The sequence below is a fragment of the Cylas formicarius genome, unplaced genomic scaffold (assembly GCF_029955315.1).
Source record: "Cylas formicarius isolate icCylForm1 unplaced genomic scaffold, icCylForm1.1 PGA_scaffold_4__25_contigs__length_36172078, whole genome shotgun sequence".
Lineage (NCBI taxonomy): Eukaryota > Metazoa > Arthropoda > Insecta > Coleoptera > Brentidae > Cylas > Cylas formicarius.
This window is the reverse complement of record NW_026844334.1, coordinates 2,359,389-2,383,334: the sequence shown is the minus strand read 5'-3', so window position 1 is coordinate 2,383,334 and position 23,946 is coordinate 2,359,389. Positions and strand designations below refer to the sequence as shown.

General features: G+C 33.7%; 1 protein-coding gene across 1 annotated transcript in view; it reads right to left on the bottom strand.

Annotated features, from left to right (window-relative positions):
- Positions 1 to 409: 409 nt before the first annotated feature.
- LOC132700468 (tyrosine kinase receptor Cad96Ca-like) overlaps positions 410 to 23,946 on the bottom strand; it is a 62,687-nt gene continuing 39,150 nt past the window's right edge. Inside the window, exons 7-9 of the mRNA XM_060667816.1 lie at positions 17,078 to 17,201; positions 13,445 to 13,602; positions 410 to 1,222 (exon numbers count right to left, since the gene is read on the bottom strand). Coding sequence (XP_060523799.1) covers positions 998 to 1,222; positions 13,445 to 13,602; positions 17,078 to 17,201 — 507 coding nt within the window. The 3' untranslated portion in view covers positions 410 to 997. The remainder of the gene's footprint in view (positions 1,223 to 13,444; positions 13,603 to 17,077; positions 17,202 to 23,946) is intronic.

The following is a 23,946-nucleotide window of genomic DNA, read 5'->3' as shown; positions in this document are numbered from 1 at the left end:
TTCGATAAGCGGATGCATTGCGAAGTTGCAAATGGGGTTTAAAATGCAATTTTTTCGAACTCCGCCTCTATCCGGAGATCCAAGACATTACTTTGATTTATGAACCAAATGGAGCAGTCATTTAATTGTTAAAACTAGTAACCGAGATATAGGGCGTTTTTCAATTTTCGTAAATTTTTTAATATTTTAAAATTTTGCATTCGGATAAAAACCTTTTTAGGGCATTTTTCAAGGCAAATGCAGTGGCGTGCCTAGATGTTTTTCTATAGTTCTCGGTCTATTTTATATGGCAATTATAGTTGGCTAACATACTTTAAGCCGCTCAGTTACAGGCTTTGGGCTTTTAAATTTCATTGAAATAAACATCATTTACGGAAAAATTCATAATTAAATTATCCTTTATTAAATATTATTTTTTATCGTTTTTTTTATTTTTTGCTTTGATTTTTAGAATGTAAAATTGGAATACTAAGTTAAGTATGTTGTCGAGCTTAAAATAAACGTTGCTTTATTTATTTATTTATTAGGCTTGATATAAGCCTTTTAAAAATATATAACACATTCTATTTCCAAGCAACTATTTCCAATGGGAAGCTACAATTTCATTTTTTTAATGAGTAGGCCATGGAAAACTGACTACGCCACTTTTAATAAGGGAGGTGGGCAGTAAAACCATCAAAAATGAGACACACTGCACAGAGTGAACCGCCAAATATTTCGATCTTTATTTTGTTGAGTTCTCAATCCCAAATTTAGCAACTTAAACTCAGTTTCATCGTAACTCCATGTTTAAAAGTCGTTAATTATGAGTTAATAAAAAAGATCGGGCGTCCCAAATTCGCTACTCAGCCATAATAGGCAAATTCAAAATTGCCAGATATACCGGACACCCACATTCCGGTGGATTTCTGAGTAAATGTCTAAGATGCCCAACGAGCATACCAAGTTCTGAGTCTATGGTTATCGTTATTAATTTCTAAATAATTAACACCTTTCGCTATAGTTTCTCGCCGCTCAGGCTGAGCATGTTGTAGTAGGAATGGTCGGGGAAGCGCTCCAATTCGATGTAGTCGGTCTCCGTCAGCAGAAGCTTCTCGAGAAGCTCGATGCACTCGGCGAAGGACGGTCGAGCTCTGGGATCCTTGTCCCAACAGTAGTACATTATGTTGTAGAGTTCTCTGCGACAGTGCTCCGGCTTGTCCAAGCGGTAGCCATCTTTTACCTGAAAAACATTTTTCAATAATCATTTTTATTTTTCCAAACAGAACTGCAAAATTAAATAGGAGCTGTCAAAATGGAGTAGGTACATGGTTATTCATTATATTTTGACACCCACCTACAGAAAGTTAGAAAAAAAATTGTAAACACCAAAATTTGAAGGTTTTTGCTCGATTATCTAACTCAAATTTTAGAAAAAACAAACGACGATCGCAAGCTGTCACAATGACAGCAACATTTTTTTTGTTTTAAATGGAATGCCCTACATATTATATTATATTAGCTGATTTCAAAAACATATGGTTTATTGACATTTCATTTGACCTTTTCTGAGATATTTCGGTTTAAAAATAATTATCATTCGATTTCTGGACAATAGCCATATTATTTTAATATGGTCAAGTCTGCCTTGATAGCAGCCATTTTATCTATGTTTGCAATTGTTTTAAAAATGTTCTATTAAAGATGTGCCAAATAATAAAATTACATTATTCAAACAATAAAAACGTCCGAATAACCTCCATTATATTCTATACATCGGACAATATTTCCATTCAATTTCCTATTAATACAAAAGGGGATAAGGTCAGGGTTTAAGTATCCCCACAAAAAAAATATCGCAAGGATTCAGATCGGTGCTGTTGACAGGCCATTTGACATATTTGTTATTTAGATAATCGGTAACCGGTTGGACATTATGTGGAGGTGCGCCATCTTGATGCCAAATTTAATTGAAATGATTCCTAACTGGCACATTTTCTAACAATCTCTTTCGCAAGGAAATTTAAATATCGTTGGAAATTCAAGGGTATTTAGTTCTTTTTCAAAATTTCTTTCTATCGTCCTGATCTTCCGTCTGACAGTAAGGAACCTTTCTACCCGAATATAATTGTCGATATTCCCTTTTCACCATGGCAACATAATTTTATTATCGGGACTGTTTCTACCTAAATATAACACATTTGAAATATCTTAAGTTATTTAACTCAGTTCTCTAGTTTTGATTAGTTGGAAAAGTAGGAAATTGTTAAAACAATTGCAAACATGGATAATATGGTTGATATCAAGACAGACTTGTCCATTTTTAAACTGAAATATCTCAAAAACGGCTAAATGAAATGTCAATAATCTATATGTTTTTGAAATCAGGAAAAAAAGATCTAAGTTCTACGAAAACTGATCTCTGTTCAGATACATAATTGTCAAAAACACAACCTAAAATAATCCTTATTAAAATTCCGTTCTAACCGTTATTTTTGGCCTTAAAATATCTGAGATTTTAAAATTTGACTTTTTGAATTTTTTAGACATAAAATATACTAGAGTTTTAAAATTATATATGTTCTTCGCGCTCTCCATGTTTGTATACAGTACTCAGATGACGGAATTTCAATATGATTCATTAGGAGTTTCATCAATCCCAAGGTAGATGGCGCTAGTTAAATTTAACGTTTCTGAACCGGAATTCAGTGTCAACTTAAAACATTAACCAAAAAAGTGTTATTTTTGTAGTTTATGTGGTGATTAGGTTAGAAAAAAAAATTAAGAATTTATAGTTAAATTTTAGAAATGGACATGATATTGTTTTGACATTAAACTGATAGCTTGTAGGTTTTCTCTAAATGACAAATTATGTTATATAAAAAATATGATGAAATATGCCCAAGTTCATATAATTAATACAAAATTTTTATTATAATAAACAAGACATTATTTTTGTTTCCAAAGATTTTGTTGATTAATAAATTATTTTTTATTTATTATTTTTAACTACAACTTTTTGACAGCAGCCAACTAATTTTTTTTTTCAATATGCAATGTTTTACTTTTTTTTTATTTGGAAACAGTAAGTTTTATGCAAAAAAGTATCCAAGTGAAACATAAAATTAAGGAAATATATTTTTTAAGTAATTGCATAACTTTTTTCTTTGTTGTTTGTTGTTGTTCATATATCTCGTTTGTTATTTGTTTTGGAAACAAATTTTAATGCAAAAGCTATAGGTAAGACTAAAAGAAACAATTTGGTGACTTAATGTGAGATTTTCTCATAATTTGACAAATCTGTTTACGTCAGAAAATACTAAGTTTGGATATAGGTAATGGCGTTCCATTTGATTTTTGCAGAATAAACAATATTTTTTATTTTGACTCTGCATAAATGATTCGACCTAACTTCAAGATAAGTATAGCACGAAATATAGAGTGTTAAACAGAACATTTTTGACGAACAAATGACCATAAATACGAAAACACTCAGTATAAACTATTACAACCCTGCGTTAGGCGATTGAGTATAAAAAAGAGTAACTATTAATGTAATAATATACAGGGTGTTAAATTTAACAAAATATGTAAGTTTGATATCCCACGTATTTATTAAACACCCCGTATATCCGAAAACAATGAATGGAATTATATCATGACCCACTATTTGGACACCATGTATAAGAAACCACAAGGAACAAGGAATCAGACCTTGTTCATTTAAAAGTCAAAATAAGGAAATGTGACTGGGAGAAAATAAACATTGTTGAGATGTGTAGAATTTTTTTTGTGTTACTATTTTTTTAGTTATATGTATTGGAACTTAAACTACTTTTGCATACCTTTTTATTTGCATTTGGTTTTCGGCAATTTCTTTAATATTTTATCCCCATTTTCATATCTAAGATGCAAAATAGATCAATTATAAGCAACTTAGTAATTAATATTCGAATAAAAAAATTTCACGATCCATTTAAAAGCTAGTCTGCAGTGACAATCCAGCTGGGAGAAGACCTCTTGTGGGAGAAGACCTCTAGGCAGACCTCGCTTAAGATGGCGAGATAATGTAATATCAGATTTCAGGACAATGGGATACACGCACCAACCCCAAATGACAGAAGACCGTCAGGAATGGAGGCGAATCGCAAACGCAGCCAAGACCCACCCAGGGTTATGGGGCTACTGATGATGATTTAAAGAATTTAAAGTGTCACCATTTTGCGGGACTAATATTCGGTTAGTTTTATTATTCGGAACACATTACTAGTGTAATTCTTCACCGTTTTTTTGAAAATATTACGAAATTTATTTTTTTGGGGGGGGGGGGGGGTTGGTGAAACATTCTCTGGGACTGCGGCTGATGAAAATAACCAACCCCCCGCCCCCCGAAAGACCACCCTTTGGGAATCTGCCCCCGCTATTTGTATGCAAATATCGCGATCATTAAACTGAATTTAAAAATTGGCCAGTGGAAATTTTTCGAATGCGGCGGAAAACAGACCACGCGCGTGGCGGGGGAAGGAGGTAAGGGTTGACGTCACCGGCGCCCTTCCTTTACGCATTCCGTATAATCCGCCCAATTAATAATATTAATTTGTTGTTTATCGCAATACAATTTCATTTCGCGGAAAGAAAAACAGGTCGAATGGGGGAATGCTCCGCCCTATATATCTAATTATCTTTGTCGACTAATTGAAATCGCTCGGTGTTTGAGGTTACATTGAGTCATTACGTAGAAAGCAACGGAAGGAACGTGTCGTTTATAATGGCGATGTAATTTATTGCTACGATATTGGAGCTGCCACAGGATTCTAACAATTCATACATTTTGGAAAAATTGCCGTCTACAGTGAAACCTATCAATATTAGGCGGCCATGTTTTTTGCAACGAAATACCGTCGAAACTCTATGTAGCGAAATTGGAGGGAAAGTTAGAGGCACTTGAAAAATAACATATTCAAAATCTGCTTAGGAAAACTTTATATTGGGTTGTTCGGAAAGTCATTTCGTTTTTTTGGGGGAACATGAAAGACAGTTTTCGTATAATGAATAAATATTTTATTAAATTATATATTGGCCATTCTGGTCCAACACCTTTTGCCATCTTTCTGGCAGTAACATAATTCCCCTCTCATAAAAGTTTTGGTCCTTGCTGGCAAAAAACTGGTTCAGGTGGTTTTTGACATCTTCATTTGAGGTAAAGGTTTTGCCATCCAAAAAATTTTGCAGGGACCGGAACAAATAGTAGTCGGAAGGCGCCCGATCTGGAGAATATGGTTGATGTTGCAGTACGTCCCATTCAAGCTGTAAAAGTTTTTGGCGAGTGACCAAACTTGTGTGAGGTCTCGCATTATCCTGGTGGAACACTACACCCTTCCTGTTGATTAATTCGGGCCTCTTCTCTTTAAGTGAATCATTCAATTTGTCCAGTTGATGACAATAGACTTCTGAATTAATCGTTGTATTGTCCGGCAAAAGCTCAAAAAAACGATTCCTTTGACATCCCACCAAACGGAGAGCATCACCTTTTTTTGGTGAATGTTGGCTTTTGACACGCTTTGAGCCGGTTCATCTTTTCTGCTTCATGACCTTTTGCGTTTAACATTGTTGTATGCATTTTTCGTCCCCAGTAATAATCCGCTTCAAAAATGGATCATTTTCTTGACGTTTGAGGAGCGAATCACACACGTCAACGCGACGACACAAATTTCGCTCCGTAAGGACATGGGGCACCCACACATCGAGCTTCGAGGTTAAGCCCATGCCTTTCAAATGGCCATAAACAGTCGAATTCGACAAATTTAATCTCTCACCGATCTCTCGTGTGGTTATTCGCCGATTTGCATCAACTGATGCCTTTATCGCATCTTTGTCAGCTTCGACCGGCCTTCCAGACCGTGGTGCATCTTCGACATCAAAATTGCCGGATCGAAATTGTGCAAACCAGTTCTGGCACTGGCGTACTGTTAACACGCCTTCTCCATACACATCCGTCAATTTTTTTCTCGCTTGGACAGCATTTTTACCTTTTCTGAAGTAAAAAAGTAAAATATGACGAAAATGCTGCTTATTGCTCTCCATATTTAAAAGGTTACCAACTAAAAACTACTGCGTAGAATTAATAGAACTTTTTCACACACAAGCCTTGCAATATCAGCTCTCAAGACATATAATGGTTATGCGGCTTAAGTGTGAAGTTGGTTTCGAAAAAACGTAATTAAGTCCTCTGACGGGAAAGAACGAAATGACTTTCCGAACAACCTTATATAAATATTTAAGAACTACATTTAATGTTTCAAAGAATCGGACATTTACTTTTGAATTTTTTTAGTATGCCAATACGCATCTCGTACATTGGCTTGTATTTTCACCATTTCTTCGAGAGGGGCATATTCCCATCGATACATAAAACATTTCTCTAGCAGCCTAACTGAATATAGGGCTTGTTGAATGGTTGGTGGTGGTCCCAGATCAACTTCTTCATCTTCTTCTTCCTCTTGGTGCTCTTCTTCACCCTTCCTTGCTTGTTGTAATATGGTTTCCTCTGTCAAGTCTGCGTTTGTAGGCAAATCTTGATCTATCACCATAAAATCTTGCAACTCCTCACTTGTAAACGTATTTGTTGTTTGAAACTGCTTTATCCACTTGCTTAGTGGTTGATCATATTCGTCTGACTCGATAATAAGTCCTGCATAACGATAGGAGTGTTGAATTGTTTCTGCTGTCACCTCTTATCAAGCTTTACTAATAAAGTTGACTGCGTCTAGCATATTAATGGAAAATTTGTCTTCGGACTAGATCATTTCCATTAATACATACATAAATAAATAAATATGGTTTAGTATCTTTCCAAACAAAACCCCAAATAATTAAATTCTAAGCAAAGTACGGACCTGTTTGGCCATATTTTACTCTTACAGCCCGGGTCTTCCTTAATTCGTATCAGTTAGTCACTTTCACATATTTATGAACAGACTTTACTGCTAAATAAAGTGAAAGAAGAGAACATTCATCCAAAACAGCACAAAACAACCAACAAATTGAATTCCATGTTCAGAGCACAAAATATGATGAAATCGTAATATTGGTTGACGATCGGCGAAACGTGAGCAAGTGTTGTAAATAGTATCACAGTAGCCTATGGAAGTTTCTTTGAAAAAATAACCAATTGTTGCGCGTAATTAGGCAAATAAAGAGTCGGAAAAACACGAGACAAAAGTACGTTTATAGGCGACCCCAATTCCAAGACGCGTTTGGGTTGATTTATATTCTTCATTGTAGCGTTTGTTCCGTGTTCGTCCTATACGTGGTATTCTGTCGCTGTTAATTTACGGGCAGGGTTTTGTTTCATTTACGACTTTCATTCCGTTTTCTTTGTAGACGCCGCCTCGGCCTTAGGAAAATAAACAGTAGTCGTACGCTTTGTGCGATTCTCCTGGTATCTATCAGGTCTCTTTCGTTAAATTTTAATGTTCTTTAGGAACGGTCTAAATCTGAGTGGGTTTTATTAACCCGCCTTAAACAGAGAGAGTGAGAGAGAGTAGAGGACTTCCCGATTATTTAGTGCATCAATAATAGTGTTTACACAGTATTTCTTAATGCAGGAGAAACGCTTTATATGTTTTAGAGGGTTCAACATTTCAATATGTAATTTTTCCTCGGTGAATTTAAATAAGAAAGGAACTTATTTTGACCAAAACATTTACATTTGCCAGCAAAAACTTCCAATGAAAGTTCCATAAGAGATTAATTTTCCTTATTCTGTGTTCAGTTTGGAATATTTTTTAATTACTTAATTAATTAAAAAAATAAATTTAAAAATCAAACGAGATTCAGACCGTATACTACTATAACTGGAAAATATTGACAGTTATTATGAATTGCAATTATCTAGTATCCAGGATCTAGAACATCAAAGTAACATGTTGCAAAACCTGCAAAAATCGCAAGTTAGATAAATCAATTTTGTTTTCAAAGGCCATTAAACTCTCAAAAATTAATTAATTAATTAAACAAAATATTAAATATTACCAGTTCGGCGGCGACTTAATTAACCAAAATATTATTTGTTCATAGATAGTCAGTGCCACGCTACCGATTTTCCTAAAAATATTGCATTTGCATTAATTTAGGAACAGATTTGATTTCTTAATTTTTTTTTAGTCCGTCCCACAATTTTGACTTAAGAATAAAAACTAATTTCTCTGCATGGTCTCATATTGACGATATTTTTATGACCATGCAGAGAAGAGGATGTTATTTTTCGAAGCGAAAATTTAAAAAAAATAAAAAAATTAAATTTCTTTGGAAATGCTTGGAGATTATAGAATAATTTTTATAAAAAAGAGATATCAATGGCGTAACATCGGTGTCTGCCAAAAGAGTACGCCCGCCATTGTTGTATTTAAAAAAAAATTGTAGTACACAAAATATTGATACATAGTATAGGTGTGAAAAATTTTATTAAAATGTCTAAATTGTTATTACAGATATTAAAAAAACATATTTTAATTTTGGAGCGAAAACCCTACATCAAATTGAAAAAAATGAAGGACTTAAATTTCTTTGGAAATACTTGGAGATTGTAAGAAAAATTTTTGTTTAAAGGGAGATCAGTGGCGTACCATCGATGCCTGTCAAAATAGTACGCTCACCACTGTTGTATTTAAAAAAAATATATGACACTAAATATTGCATCTTGATACATAGTATAAGTGTGCAAAATTTTACTAAAATATCTAAAGTGCTATTACAGATATTAAAAACATATATTTTAATTTTGGTGCGGAAACCCTACATCAAATTGAAAAAAATGAAGGAATTAAATTTCTTTGGAAATGCTTGGAGATTGTAAGAAAATTTTTTGTTTAAAGAGAGATCAGTGGCGTACCATCGATGCCTGTCAAAATAGTACACTCGACACTGTTGTATTAAAAAAAAAATTCTAGTACACTAAATATTGCGTCTTGATTCATAGTATAGGTGTGCATTTTTTTTTTTGATGTCTAAAGTGGTATTACAGATATTAAAAACATATATTTTAATTTTGGTGCGGGAACCCTACATCAAATTGAAAAAAATGAAGGAATTAAATTTCTTTGGAAATGCTTGGAGATTGTAAGAAAAATTTTTGTTTAAAGGGAGATCAGTGGCGTACCATCGATGCCTGTCAAAATAGTACGCTCACCACTGTTGTATTTAAAAAAAATATATGACACTAAATATTGCATCTTGATACATAGTATAAGTGTGCAAAATTTTACTAAAATATCTAAAGTGCTATTACAGATATTAAAAACATATTTTAATTTTGGTGCGGGAACCCTACATCAAATTGAAAAAAATGAAGGAATTAAATTTCTTTGGAAATGCTTGGAGATTGTAAGAAAATTTTTTGTTTAAAGAGAGATCAGTGGCATACCATCGATGCCTGTCAAAATAGTACGCTCGATACTGTTGTATTAAAAAAAAATTCTAGTACACTAAATATTGCGTCTTGATTCATAGTATTGGTGTGCATTTTTTTTGTGATGTCTAAAGTGGTATTACAGATATTAAAAACATATATTTTAATTTTGGTGCGGGAACCCTACAACAAATTGAAAAAAATGAAGGAATTAAATTTCTTTGGAAATGCTTGGAGATTGTAAGAAAATTTTTTGTTTAAAGAGAGATCGGTGGCGTACCATCAATGCCTGTCAAAATAGTACGCTCGACACTGTTGTATTTAAAAAAAAATTTTAGTACACTAAATATTGCGTCTTGATTCATAGTATAGGTGTGCATTTTTTTTTTGATGTCTAAAGTGGTATTACAGATATTAAAAATATATATTTTAATTTTGAAGCAAAAATATTACATCAAATTGAAAAAAATAAAGGAATTAAATTTCTTTGGAAATGTTTGGGTTTGTAAAAAAAATTTTCGTTTAAAGAGAGATCAGTGGCGAGATTGTAAGAAAATTTTTTGTTTAAAGGGAGATCAGTGGCGTACCATCGTTGCTTGTCAAAATAGTACGCTCGCCACTGTTGTATTTAAAAAAAAATTCTAGTACACTAAATATTGCGTCTTGATTCATAGTATATGTGTCAAAATTTTACTAAAATATCTAAAGTACTATTACAGATATTAAAAATATATATTTTAATTTTGGAGCGAAAACCCTACATGAAATTGATTAAAATGAATGAATTAAATTTCTTTGGAAATGCTTGGAGATTGTAAGTATAATTTTTGTTGTATTTCAAAAAAAATGTGGTACACTAAATAATACTTCTGGATACCTAGTATATGTGTGCAAAATTTTATATAATTTTATATAAAATATCTAAAGCGGTATTACAGATATTAATTCATTAATTAATTTTGAAAATCTTACCACCAAAAGTAAAGACGTTTAGGCCATATTTTCATACGTATTCCTTTTAAAATAATATAGTAAAGTATGTAACAGTTTCCTGCTCGTTTGTGCTACTATTCTCTCAGATACTCGACTAAATCTCAGATACGATTCAGGATCCGCCTACTACGTCATCCGCGACGGAAAAACAAAAACAACGTCTCCCGCTTATTTGTTCCGCTCACAGAGGGATTACGTTTAATGGACGCAAGGAAACGATTTCGCTGAAATTTTATTATGCAGATTTGAGCGGATGTATAAATTTCGGAGAATTGGGGGGGCGGGGTTCGTTATATTCGTAAAATATTTTACGACTAGTCGGGGGTAATTCTTTGAGGATTTATCGAAGCAGTCGATCATAACCGCGCGGGTCGAGTTGAATCGCAATTGATCCCCGTTGTCGTTTATGTGGAGCGGCCATCTTTTTTTTTTTTAATGCGATTGTAGCGACCGTTACAAGCACTCTTTAAAACATGAGTCAAGTTTCAGATCAACAGAGAGAGGAGCAGACCGTAGTCATGTCTGGAAAAAATATTTCTCAGGTTACGTTTTTTCTCTTTCATCCTGTTGGCTTCTTTGCTTCTTTAGTGCTTAACTGAAACGGGCTCGCTACTTTGCTTAGAATTTAATTATATGGGGTTTTGTTTGGAAAGATACTAAACAATATTTATTTTGTTATGTATGTATTTATGTGTAAATTTAAAATAAAATTACAAATTATTTTTATTACCTACTCAAATTACTTAAAATTGTTCACATAATATATCAGTATCACTATCGCTATCATCGCCTGTTCTAATTAGTATGTGTTCTATATTATTTGCAATTTGGATATACGATTGTTCTGCTTTTTCTATATGTTTAACAAAATTTGCCCAACTTTGTGGAGGGATGTTAAAAACTTCGGTTTCTATAAGTTTGAGGACATTGGAGTTAAGACGGCGAAAAACATTGCTACGACGAATGGCAGATTTCAGTTGGTGCCAAACATGTTTAATGGGATTAAATAGGCAGTGGTAAGGTCTTAAAACTGTATGCCCTAGATTTTTTGCATAATTGTCACAGGCGTATTTCTTTTGTAGGTTCAAGCTTTGTAGAACCTGAATTAATTGCTTTTTCCATTGCCATTTTCCGGGGTATCCGGGGTTCCATTCCCATATTGGCGACAGGTAAAGATCCTGTTGTGTTGAAGTATATTTTGTGATGGAACACTTAATATCTCTAATGTGGAAATTATTAGAGAGAAGAGCAGATGTAAGGTGTTTTAATTCTGGGTCCGAGGACTCTTTCCATAAAAGTTTATACTGGACAGAGAGGGTTATATCCGTTTAAAAGACGAATCCAACGATAAATATGATAATAAATAAATAAATTAATGTTATTTTAGTTAATCATTTCAATTTAATCATGATTCGATATTTACTGAGAATAAACGTCCTTATGGTCGAAGTTCTGATATCAGTGCATTTTAAAATTTTAGACAATCAATTGGGCAAAATGACACCATCTGGCCAGCAAGGAATCTAGATTTAAACCCACTGGGGTTTCTTTTTATAGGGCACTTTAGAAGAGATAGCAATAATAACAATACTTATTCTGTAGACACTAGAAAATTACAATATAAAGACGAACAAAGTCGATCTTTTCTTATCCCGAGTAATTCATTTTCCTAACTGAAGGTTTCAATTTGCGGAACATCCAGCCAATTTGTTCAAGTCAATCAAATACACTTGAATAATTCAAGAACTTCTATCCAATGGTCTTTCGCCATAACAGAAATTAAATTAGAAACAAAAAACTTGCTACCTTTCCTCAACTTTGCGATGCGCATTTGTTTTCTTCTACAAGTCTGGAAGGTAACACCGGAAAAATTATACAACTTTTGTATGAAAAGTTTGTCTCGGTGACTACCTGCGAAAGCATAAAGGACAGAAAATATCTAGGATCTATCAAACTCTCTCAGCAACTGAATGAAGACAGCGATAGACTCGGTTGTATTTACAAAGTATTTTTTTTCTATGGTTATACTAGACCCGGTTGTGTTTGCACATGAAGAATATTATTGGAAATCCAGTTCCAGTACCATGGAAAATAGCTTATATCATGCCAATTTACAATATGGACGACTATTACGAGACTTATTGGAAGGTCTTGTAACGACAACTTATTCTGCCTCAAGCAAATCATTTGAAAGGAAATGGCCAGAAACGGTGCAATACCGACAACAAGACTGGACTGGAAAATCTTAAAGGGCACAAACATCAATCATACACTCATTGCTGCACCGCAAGATTTGTATAATGGAATATCAAGAGTGAAGTTGGGTAAATATGTCACCAAGGAATTCCCAGTAAATAAAGGACTCAGAGATGTTGTATATCTGCAACACTGTTGGCTGTATCAATAAAGCAATGAAAAAAAAAATAGACATAATGGGGATTGAACTTAATGACTTTTATTTGCAATTTGCAGATGATCAAGCAGTAATGTCAAATGATAAAGAGGATATGGAGTACTTGAAGGGTAAACTGATCGAAGAATATGGGAAATACATTGCACATTAAACATTGCCAAGAGTTACTTTTGATACAACAGGAAGAGGCAACAGGGAAATACACTATGGAATAAAAATATAACAAAAAAAATATATATGAAGCATTAGTCAATGGTGCCGAAAAATGGAGTAGAAGGTGTTGAGAAGCATGCAATGCGTAGATCAATAAGGATTTTTCGAAAGGGCGAGGTCCGAAACGACCGAGTCAAAGAAATTATGGGCATCGAAGTAGCCGTTGTAGATGATATTGAAAGAAAACAATTAATTTCGTATGGACACTTGTAACGAATGCCACATACGAGACTTCCCAAGCAAGTAATGGAACGGCTACCTAAAGAAGACAAAAAGCTGTTGGAAACAGGGCGTAACAAAAACGATGTGCGCAAGGAACCTGAAAGATGTCAATTGGAAACATCTAAACAACATCTAACGGCAAGATTACATACTATATGTACTATACCCGGTTGTGTTTGAAGATGAAGAATAGTTAAAATAGAGTAAGTTATTACCTTTTTCATCACTTCGGCTGCAGATAGTCCGGGGTATGGCGTGCTGCCCAGTGTTACCACCTCCCAAATCAGCACTCCGAAGCTCCAAATGTCCGATTTGACGGAAAATATGTTGTCGTACAAGGATTCGGGCGCCATCCACCGGATAGGCAGTCGACCTAAACGAACATATAACGGTTTCAGGAAACGACGCGCACCATAGAACTCAAAATTGCCGAGGGCAATGTTGTCAAATTTACAACTTTTACGATACACGTTTTAATTAAATATAATAAAATAAGTACCGTGCGTTCAATTTATCTTGATAACATCTTAATTGACTGTAATATGTGATATGTCAGGGAATTGATGGTGTTTTGTTTTATACGTCACTTGGAAAAAAACTTGGCTACTACCTTGATATCTCTAAAAACAAAAAAGTCACAGTCAATTAAAATGTTACTTAGATAAATTGAACGTAGAATAATAATAAAAATTAATATTATTTGAATTATTATATTAATATATGATAAGTTAATATTCAACGTAAATAAATAACGTGAATCCCGAATATATTCGCTAATAACAGTGCATTACAGACTGATATACCCCGTGATCTAAATTAAGTGTTCTTCAAAGTCACTTTGTTATGCACAGAGATACAGAGATTAGCGACACCCTGTATATTTTTTACATTACTGTTCGTAAATCATCAACGGAACTAAAAAGTTCATATGCATATTGAAAATATTGTAGTATTTGAGCCTAAATAAACATAATAATAACAACAGGGCTATGTTATATCAATTGTTATCAATTGTTTAAATTAATTTTACAGTACCACTTATTTAAAAATGGTGCTTACAAATGAAGAAAAGTGAGACATGTTTGAATGATCTTTGGAAGGCAGTAAATCGCCACAAAGGTCGAGAACGATACATAAACCTATATCCACAGCACGTTTCACACACATGAATAATTTTTTCTGTGCTTGTATCGTATCGTATCGTAAAGAAGTGGGAATTGTGCATGGTCTTGGATATTTTGAACCATATAGTAACAATTCTATTCCAGACATAGTCGAAGACTCTGACCTGTCCTTTGATACTGTCCAAAGGATTATCTTCTTCTTTAAGTGCCGTCTTCGTTGCGAAGGTTGGCAATCATCAGTGCTATTCGTATTCGTGACACAGCCGACCGAAATAGTTGGTTTGTGGTGCACCCGAACCAATCACGTAAGTTTCTCATCCATGAGTGACGCCTTCTTCCTACATTTCTCTTTCCTTGAATTTTTCCTTGTAATTTCATTTGGAGTAGTTGGTACTTTTCTCCTCTCATGACGTGTCCAAGGTACTGAAGTTTACGCTTTTTTACCGTATTGATAATTTCTTTTTCCTTTTTTATTCTTTTCAGGATTTCCATGTTGGTCACTTTATCGGTCCATTTTACCTTAGGTATTCTACGGTACAACCACATTTCGAACGCCTCCAGTTTCCTTATGTCCAGTTTCTTCAGAGTCCAAGCCTCTACACCATAGTACAGTACCGACAAAACATAGCATCGCATCATTCTGATTTTTAAATCCAAGCTGAGATCGCTGCCACGGAGCACTCTTTTTATTTTTACAAATGTTGTTCTCGCCTGTCCTATTCTAGTTTTGATTCCTTCAGAGCAGTCGTTATGTTTATTTACAATTATACCTAAGCATTTATAACTGTCAACTTTTTCTATGGAGTGGTTATTTATATGAATTTGTGAATTGTTTTGTGCTGTTTTTGATATTATCATAAATTTTGTCTTTTTTACGTTTAGTGGCAGTCCGAACTCTTCACTCGATGTATTAACTTTGTCTACTGCAATCTGTAATTCGTTTAGGTTGGTTTTAAGTACCCTTTAAAACCTTTCTAAGTATCAAACATCAGAGGTTTTATAGATAAAGTAACTGCAAAAGTTATGGTATTGGTCGTTTTATAATTTTTTTTAGTATTTATTGCTCGTCTAGCAAAATTTAATGACTCATAAGACAATAAAAAAACTATAATTTGCAATAAACTTTTTACAAATAGCCGTTGTTACCTTATAATAAAACTTAAAACTGCTAAAAATGTTGGAATATGAAATTTTTCTTATCTTTTCCTTTCAGTGTTGTATTTCCTTTAAATTCGAATAAATTTTTATTTTAAGAGCCCTTTAAAACCTTTCTACCTAACTATCGAATATCAAAGGTTTAATAGAAAAAGTAACTGGTATAAATGGTATTTATTAGTCGTATTACAAAATTTACTTACTTTTGAAATTATAAAACCTGTTATAAAAGTTATTTTTTTAAATAAAAGTTTTATAAATACCCTTTGTTACCTTATAATAAAAGTTAAAGCTGCTAAAAATGTTTCCTTTGCTTCTCGTATTGTACTTCCTTCACTTTCGAATAAATTTTTATTTTAACAACCTTTTAATACTCTAACAAACAAACATCAGAGACTCTATAGATAATGTTAACTGCAAAAGTTGTGGTATTTTTTAGTGGTTTTATAATTTTTTTTGGTATTTATTGTTCATCTAACAAAATTTACTTACGCACGAAACTATAAAATTTGTTATAAAAGCTATGTTTTATTATAAAAATTTTATATATGACCTTTGTTATCTTATAATAAAACTTAAAGCTGCTGAAAATGTTGGATACGATGAAATTTTTCTTCTATTTTACTTTTAATATTGCATTTCCTTTAATTCCGAAAAAATTTTTATTTTAAGAACCCTTTAAAACCTTTTTAACTAGCTAACGAACGTCAAAAGTTTAATAAAAAATTAACTTAAAAGGTTATGGTATTTGTTAGTTGTATTACAAATTTTTCTTACGAAACTATGAAACCTGTTATAAAAGCTTTGGTTTTTTATAAAAGTTTTATAAATACCCTTTGTTACCTTAAAATTAAATTTGAAGCTGTTGGAAATGTTGTGATGACATTTTTCCTTTTTTTTTGGTATGGTATTTCCGTTACTTACTAATAAATTTTCATTTTTAATATCCAAAATGTTTGATGCATAATTTTTTAAATACAAAAACTGTCGTTAGTTATTCTTACTTTACAATAATATGGCATTTGTTCTTATTAATATTTCTCAACAAGGCGTTAACAAGGTGGAAAAATGATTGTGTAGGGTATTGCAAATGTTAATAAACAGTTCCGTTGATTTTTATTTGCTTAATTTATAAGGTTCAATTTATTTTATTCATATTCAGGTACCTGCAGTGTTACAAAATTATTGTGCCTGGAAAACGAGAATCATTGAAATTTACTGCCCCATTTTATTGTTGACAACGCCGCTACTGAACGATTTATTTACGTCCGAAATAAACTCGAAATTGCAAAACATGTTTGAAATAATTGCGTTCAAACACGGACGTTATTATCGGCAAACTTCAAATTCGGATGCGTTTTGGGGGCTTTTAAATAATTGCCCCCACCCCTCTCCATACATAAACACACATAATACGCATCTTTCCATTCGATAATTATTACTTTTAAATTTAAGTATTGCGTGTCCTGAAAATCTTTGTCGAGGATTACGACCAAAATACTTTTTCACCTTGCTTATAGATTTTTATTGTAGATTTTCTTATGTTTGTGCCTTTTTTTTTTAACGTACCTTCACTCTTCCTCTCGTAGACCAGCGACGATATAACGTCACGCGCGAATCCGAAATCTGCCACCTTGCAGGTGTGATCTTCGGTGATGAGGATGTTACGAGCAGCGAGATCACGGTGAATGATCTGAAAAATAAGTAGTTTTAGGTTAATTGAAGTGAGCAAAGCGAAAAAAAAATCTAGGTTATGTTGGATTATGAAAAATATAATAAAAATAAATGAAGTGAATGATGAAGTTGGAAGGAGAGAAACTGAAATAGAAGTTGTGAAAGATGACACTTCTTTTGTGTTGGAATTTTCCTAGAAGTTTTGTAAACCCAGTACTATATTTATAATAATAATTATAATTGTAATAATAATAATAATGTTGAAAGCATATTTACTCTTTAATATTTTAAATTCATTTGGTAGATTATGTAAGTAAGTAAGTAAGGTATGGGTATAGTCATACCCATAATAATAATCTTGTTGCATTGTATGTTAAGGACCACCCTTGCATAATCCTATTCAAAAGCGACTGGTCACTTTCTTATATCTATGAACAGACCATACCTTTAAACCTCATCCTGATATTAGGCCGGTAAATTTCCAGTTTTGCTATTCTAATTGGGTTCAGTTCTTTAATTAATTTTAATTTAATTAAATTTTGAATGAAAAGTGACGCGTCTGTTTGAAGAAAATGCCTCAGAGGATGGCGATCGAAATGGATATCGAAATTCACCCAAATAAAAATTAATTATCAAAGGAACTTTTCAGGCTTCCTTTTATGGTCAGGTCAAAAATCCCTTTCTACTTTTCTTTTTTCTCACACCACGATCAACCATATTTTTTCTTATGGTCGCCATATCTATGACATTTAAATATCTAGTGCATTACTGGGTCGTTCAAAATGGACCTTATCAAGGAAGAAAAACAAGATATGGAAAAACATTATTGTAAAAACCATAGACAAGACAATCTCAGCCAACGTGTTTAGATTATTGGATAGTTTCCAGAGTACATTACAGAAGTTTTGTTTAACATTAATCTATTAAAATTATTATGATTAATATGATCATTATGACCTTTTAAATTTACCTTTTAATAGAAGTTAAAAAAATTATTTGCGAAAGTACTATACACCACAGTTTTCGCGTGTACGACGAAAGAAAGGAATCCCCATTACTACCCGTCTTCCTCCAAATAGAATTTACCTAGAAAAATCGATATAGGCCGCATTGCAGTTCACTTTGTCCGCCATTTCGTGTCGGATTTTAATTGTGTCGCGGAAAAAAAAAAAAATTAAAAATCAGACCTGTAAAAATGGGAAGTAAAATTCGACGACGAGCGGATTTTCGACAACATTTTTTCCACGTTTCGGCCGAAAAAAAGCGTTTGTCTTTGCGTAACCAATTTTCTCCTTTCCCTTCGTCGACAGAATGAAATCGTTAACGGCATTTTAAGCGACGGCGGGTGGGGGCCGGGTGAGCGTAGCAAATCGATTATTTTTCTCGTCAGCTTTGAGGATTTGTTAATATTTAATCATTTCCATAGAGGGTGAAGGACGAACCTGTAATATTGTACTAACCAGGGGCGTGCTAGCAAAATAGTGACAGTTTTTAATTTTTCCCTTTTTGTATTGTGTCTTTAGTTTGATGATTTTGCACATTGTACGCATGCTGGTTTCGGCTATCAACCGGAATTTTTTTCAAGATGTCGTCCATGCCAAGACATTTAGAACAGTTTTGGTTAGTTAGGTAAAATATAATAGATATTGTGGTTTGTCATTGCGAACACGAACGAAAAAAAAGTGGTAAAGATTGTTAGAATGCACAATTAAAATTATTTTGAAGGACGCAGAGTGGCTCAAAAAACCGCGACTAATAAAATATTTTTTTAATGGAACCCCTATATATAAATTTGATTTCGAATTACTTTTTTTTATTAATAATAATACATACCAAAACCTAATAATTTTTCCAACATTCCAATTTTTCTTTAAAATATAATAATAATAATAAACTGTCTTTATTGATCATCTAGTGTAATCTTAGAAGAGGCGTTTTTTACAATATCTTCCCTTTTAACTGAGTATCATCGGCGTATTGTCGAGGTTTACAAAATTTAAGAACATTAGAGAAGTCAACTGTACAAACTGAGAACAAAATGGGTCCCAGACTACTCCCCAGGGGAACATCCTTGATATATCTGACCAAAAAAAATTTTTGAAAAAGAATGAAGAATTCCAGTTTAGGTAGGAGAAGGAAATGATCCAAGACGTCGAAAGCATTTCTATAGTCCAAGAGTACGAGACAAGAGTTTAATTTAGAATCCGCTGCTCTCAATAAATCATCAGTAACATGAAGCAATGCAGAAGTAGTGCTGTGAAGAGGTCGAAAACCAGATTGAGTGTCTGGGAGGATTTTGTTATCGCATAGGAACTGACGAAGTTGTTGTTTATTCAGAATTCATGGTTATTAACCATATTAACTAAGAATAATGCAAAGGTGTGTAATATATTTGATTTATGTTATACTTGAATGTGTTTTAGATTAGAAACGTTGAATAAAGAGTAGACATTTTGAACAGTCTTTTTAGTTCTATAAATTAAAATATTTCATAATTTTAATTTTCCATATCCTTTTAAATAGTTGTTTTGATATCTACGTTTTCCTTTTGGTTTATCTTTTTTAAGAAAATGTTGCAAATAAAATCAATCATATTTCAAGGTAAAATACAAAAAAAGATTTTCATTGTCGATAATATAAATATAGGAACGAGAACAGTAAAAAATAAGAAAACGTGACACGAAGAAAACTTTTTCTACTCCTGTGTTGCGTACGTTTTGATTGCGAAGTTTCCCGGACGCGGAAAACCCGCCGATAAAACGGAAACCGTAACATTCGTCCCCGAGAAACTTGTACGCCAGGTTCGAACAATGGACGAAGTTTTCGGTGCCTGATGATGGCCGGGAGTCGTTAAAAAGCCATACGGTACACGCGAGTCGACTGCCTTTACGTTTTAATCAGTGGACATAATCGCTTTTCCTTTTCATTTCTCGGGCGATATTAATATCATTCGAAGTACCACGTATTCACCTACTTAGACCGCATTGTGCACGGAAAGGAAACCTCTGATGTTGACGATATTAATTTCCTTTGATGTTTTCTGATAAGCGACGGAAAAATTAAATCGGATTTCGCTCTTCCTCATTCTCATTCTCATTTTCGTTTGGCAATTCATCATGAATAGACTCACGCCTGAACAACGCTTGCAAATAGTGCAATTTTATTTCGAAAATAACGGTTCTGTGCGGAATACGTATCGCACACTACGTCCATTTTATCGTCGACAAAATCGTCCATCAGAGCAGTTAATGCGATTAACCATGGAACGTTTTCGCACCACGTTTACTCTTATTGATAACTCGCATCCCCAGAGACGCCGTACGGTCCGTACAGAAGAAGCTATTGCTGCTGTAGAGCGTAGCATTGAGGAAGACCCGAATGAGTCCATCCGCCATCGAACGCAGGAATTGGATCTGTGTCCATCCACTTTATGGAAGATTTTGCGGAAGGACCTTGGTTTACGTGCTTACAAAATCCAAGAATTGAAGCCAAACGATCATCAAGGAAGTCGAGATTGCTGTTGTTCCCGATAAGCGAATTTTGTTTAGCGATGAAGCGCACTTCTGGTTGAATGGCTACGTCAACAAACAAAACTGCCGCATTTGGAGCGAAGCTAACACCGTTACATCCAGAAAAACTGACTGTTTGGTGCGCTTTATGGGCTGGTGGAATCATTGGTCCGTACTTCTTCAAAAACGATGATGGCCAGAACCTTACAGTCAACGGTGATCGGTATAGAGCTATGATTACTAACTCTTTTATTCCGGAATTGAATAACCATGATGTCCAGGAGATGTGGTTTCAACAAGACGGCGCAACATGTCCCACAGCTCGTGTCACAATCGATTTATTGAAAGATACGTTAGGTGACCACCTAATTTCACGTTTTGGACCTGTGAATTGGCCTCCAAGATCTTGTGATTTGACACCGCTAGACTACTTTCTGTGGGGCTATGCAAAGTCATTGGTCTATGCGGATAAGTCACAAACGCTTGACCATTTGGAAGACAACATTCGCCGTGTTATTGCCGATATACGGCCACAAATGTTGGAAAAAGTCATCGAAAATTGGACGTCCAGATTGGACTACTTCCGAGCTAGCCGTGGCGGTCATATGCCAGAAATCATATTTCAAATGTAATGCCACATATTATCTTTCGGATAAATAAAATTCATGTAAATCGAATAATCCATCGTTGTTTTATTGCAACTTAAATGCATATATACAATTCCCAAATATTTTATATGTTTCTCATACTGCAAATTAACGCCATTTATATTAATATTAGCAATTCACTCTATGTTTTTTTCCATACAAACAGAACTTCGACTTCATGACATTAATGCTAAGATTATTATTGCACAGTCATACAAACACTCGATAAAGGTCATCGTTGATATCTCGCTGCATTTATTCGATATTCTTACCAACGATACATACCATAGTATCGCCGGAAAATAATGTAATTTTGCTGTTTTTCAGTAACCAACCAAAACAGTCACCTGTGGTACACCATGGTCCACCAAGATCGACTCAGACACAGACGACTCATACCTTGCTTTTTGTGTTCTGGGAGATAAGCAAGATTTTAGCCAATCCAGGGCTAAGTGCTAATGAATTAAACATTTTTTAACTCATTTTCACTAATACTACTTACGCGAACCGCCTTAATACGGAACACTACTAATTTTTCTCGTCTAAAAGTAGGTTGGCAATGATAAATGAAAAGAAGGTATGTGAAGGCGAATTTATTTACATTTGGAATTTATTCGAAGCCTCGTCCAAACAAATATAGAAAAAGATATGAAATAGAGGAAATAAACATTCTAGCAATCGCGTAACAGAAACCACAGTAAATAAGAACTAAAAATTCACGAAATTGTACATTTTCACATGACACTTGTTTCGACAACACCGTGTCTTTATATATATATATATATATATATATATATATATATATATATATATATATATATATATATATATATATATATATATATATATATATATATATATATATATATATATATATATATATATATATATATATATATATATATATATATATATATATATATATATATATATATATATATATATATATATATATATATATGGGGTTTGTTACAGCTCGCGCCGTTTTCCCTCTCTCAACCAGACTCTCCATTCATCTTTGTCATTCCAATCTCCGTCTTCCAACCCCCTTTCCTCCATGGCTTCATCTATTTCATCCCTCCACGATCTTCTGGGTCTTCCTCTCTTTCTACGTCCCATAGGGCTCCACTCTGTGATTTTCTTTATCCACCGTCTATCGTCACTTCGTCTGACATGACCATACCATTTAAGCTGTTTTTCTGCTATTGTAGTTAATAAGTCTTTTTCTACATTCATTTGCCTCTTGATTTCTGCGTTACGTATTCTATCCATGCGTGTTCGTTGGCAACACCTTCTCCAATATTCCATTTCTACGGCGGTTACTTTAGATTTGTTCTTTTTGTTCAATAGCCAGGTTTCTGCTCCGTATGTAATTATACTTTCTACTATTGTCTTAAATATTGTTGTTTTTGTTTTCTTTGTTAATTTCTTGTTCCATATAATGGAGTTCAGTTGTTTTATACATGTTCTACCCTGACCTAGTCTAGATTTGATTTCTTTTTCTGTTGATCCATCTTTTGTTATTATACACCCTAAGTATTTAAATTTGTCTGTTGCTTTTACGGTTGTGTTTTCATCTATTTCCAAATCTTCGATTTCCCCTTCTTTTGTTGTTAGATATTCTGTCTTTTCGAAGTTTATTTCCAAACCTACCTTCTCATATTCCTCTTTCAGCTTTCTGAGCATGTAACTCAAGTCGTCTTCATCTTGGGCTATGACCACCTGGTCGTCGGCAAAGCTTAGGGTGTATAAGTGGTCGTCGCGTACTGGGACTCCCATACCTTGACATTTTCTTTTCCATTGTGTTAGCGCCCTCTCAAGATAGATTTTAAACAACGTTGTTGATGTAGGGCATCCTTGTAGTAGGCCCTTTGATGTTGTGAATCGATTTGTGTACCTATTACCTATTTTAACCGACAACTTTTTCTTTTCGATAGTCTGCCTTACCGTATATATCTGATCAACGCATGACTTCCCTGCCATGAAACCGGCTTGATCTTCACCTATTTTCCCTATTATCTGGTCTTCTATTTTGTTTTTGATTATCTTTCCATATAGTCTTCCCATGCTTGATATAATGCTAATTCCTCTGTAGTTGGTACACTTCCTACGATCCCCCTTCTTGAAAATAGAGCTTATATATGCCGTATTCCACTCCCTTGGTGTCCGTGTCTTTATCAAATGTAATATTTACAAACTGCATGCTACTATATATACTGAAAAATGTCAACAAAACCTTAATTAATGTTGTTGTGAGAATTTCGGTTCAATAAAAGAGAGGTATTTAAATCAAATTGATCGTTAAGCAATACATTTGAATGTCTCATTTTGTTAATCTCCATGGCTTCCAATAAATTTAATTTTCTACTTTTTCTATGTAAAATATCAAAATTGTCGTCAAAAATGTGTTTTCCTGTGTTTAAGTGTACAGCATAATTAGAATCTAGACTATTGTTTTTAAACGCTCTTTTATGCCCGTTAATGCGTTTTTTGAAGGATCTATCTGTTTGTCTAATACAAATTTTAGGACACGATCCGCATTTCAACTTGTGGACACACACAGAATTTTGAGATTTTGGACATTTCGTTTTGTTGTTTATTAAAAATT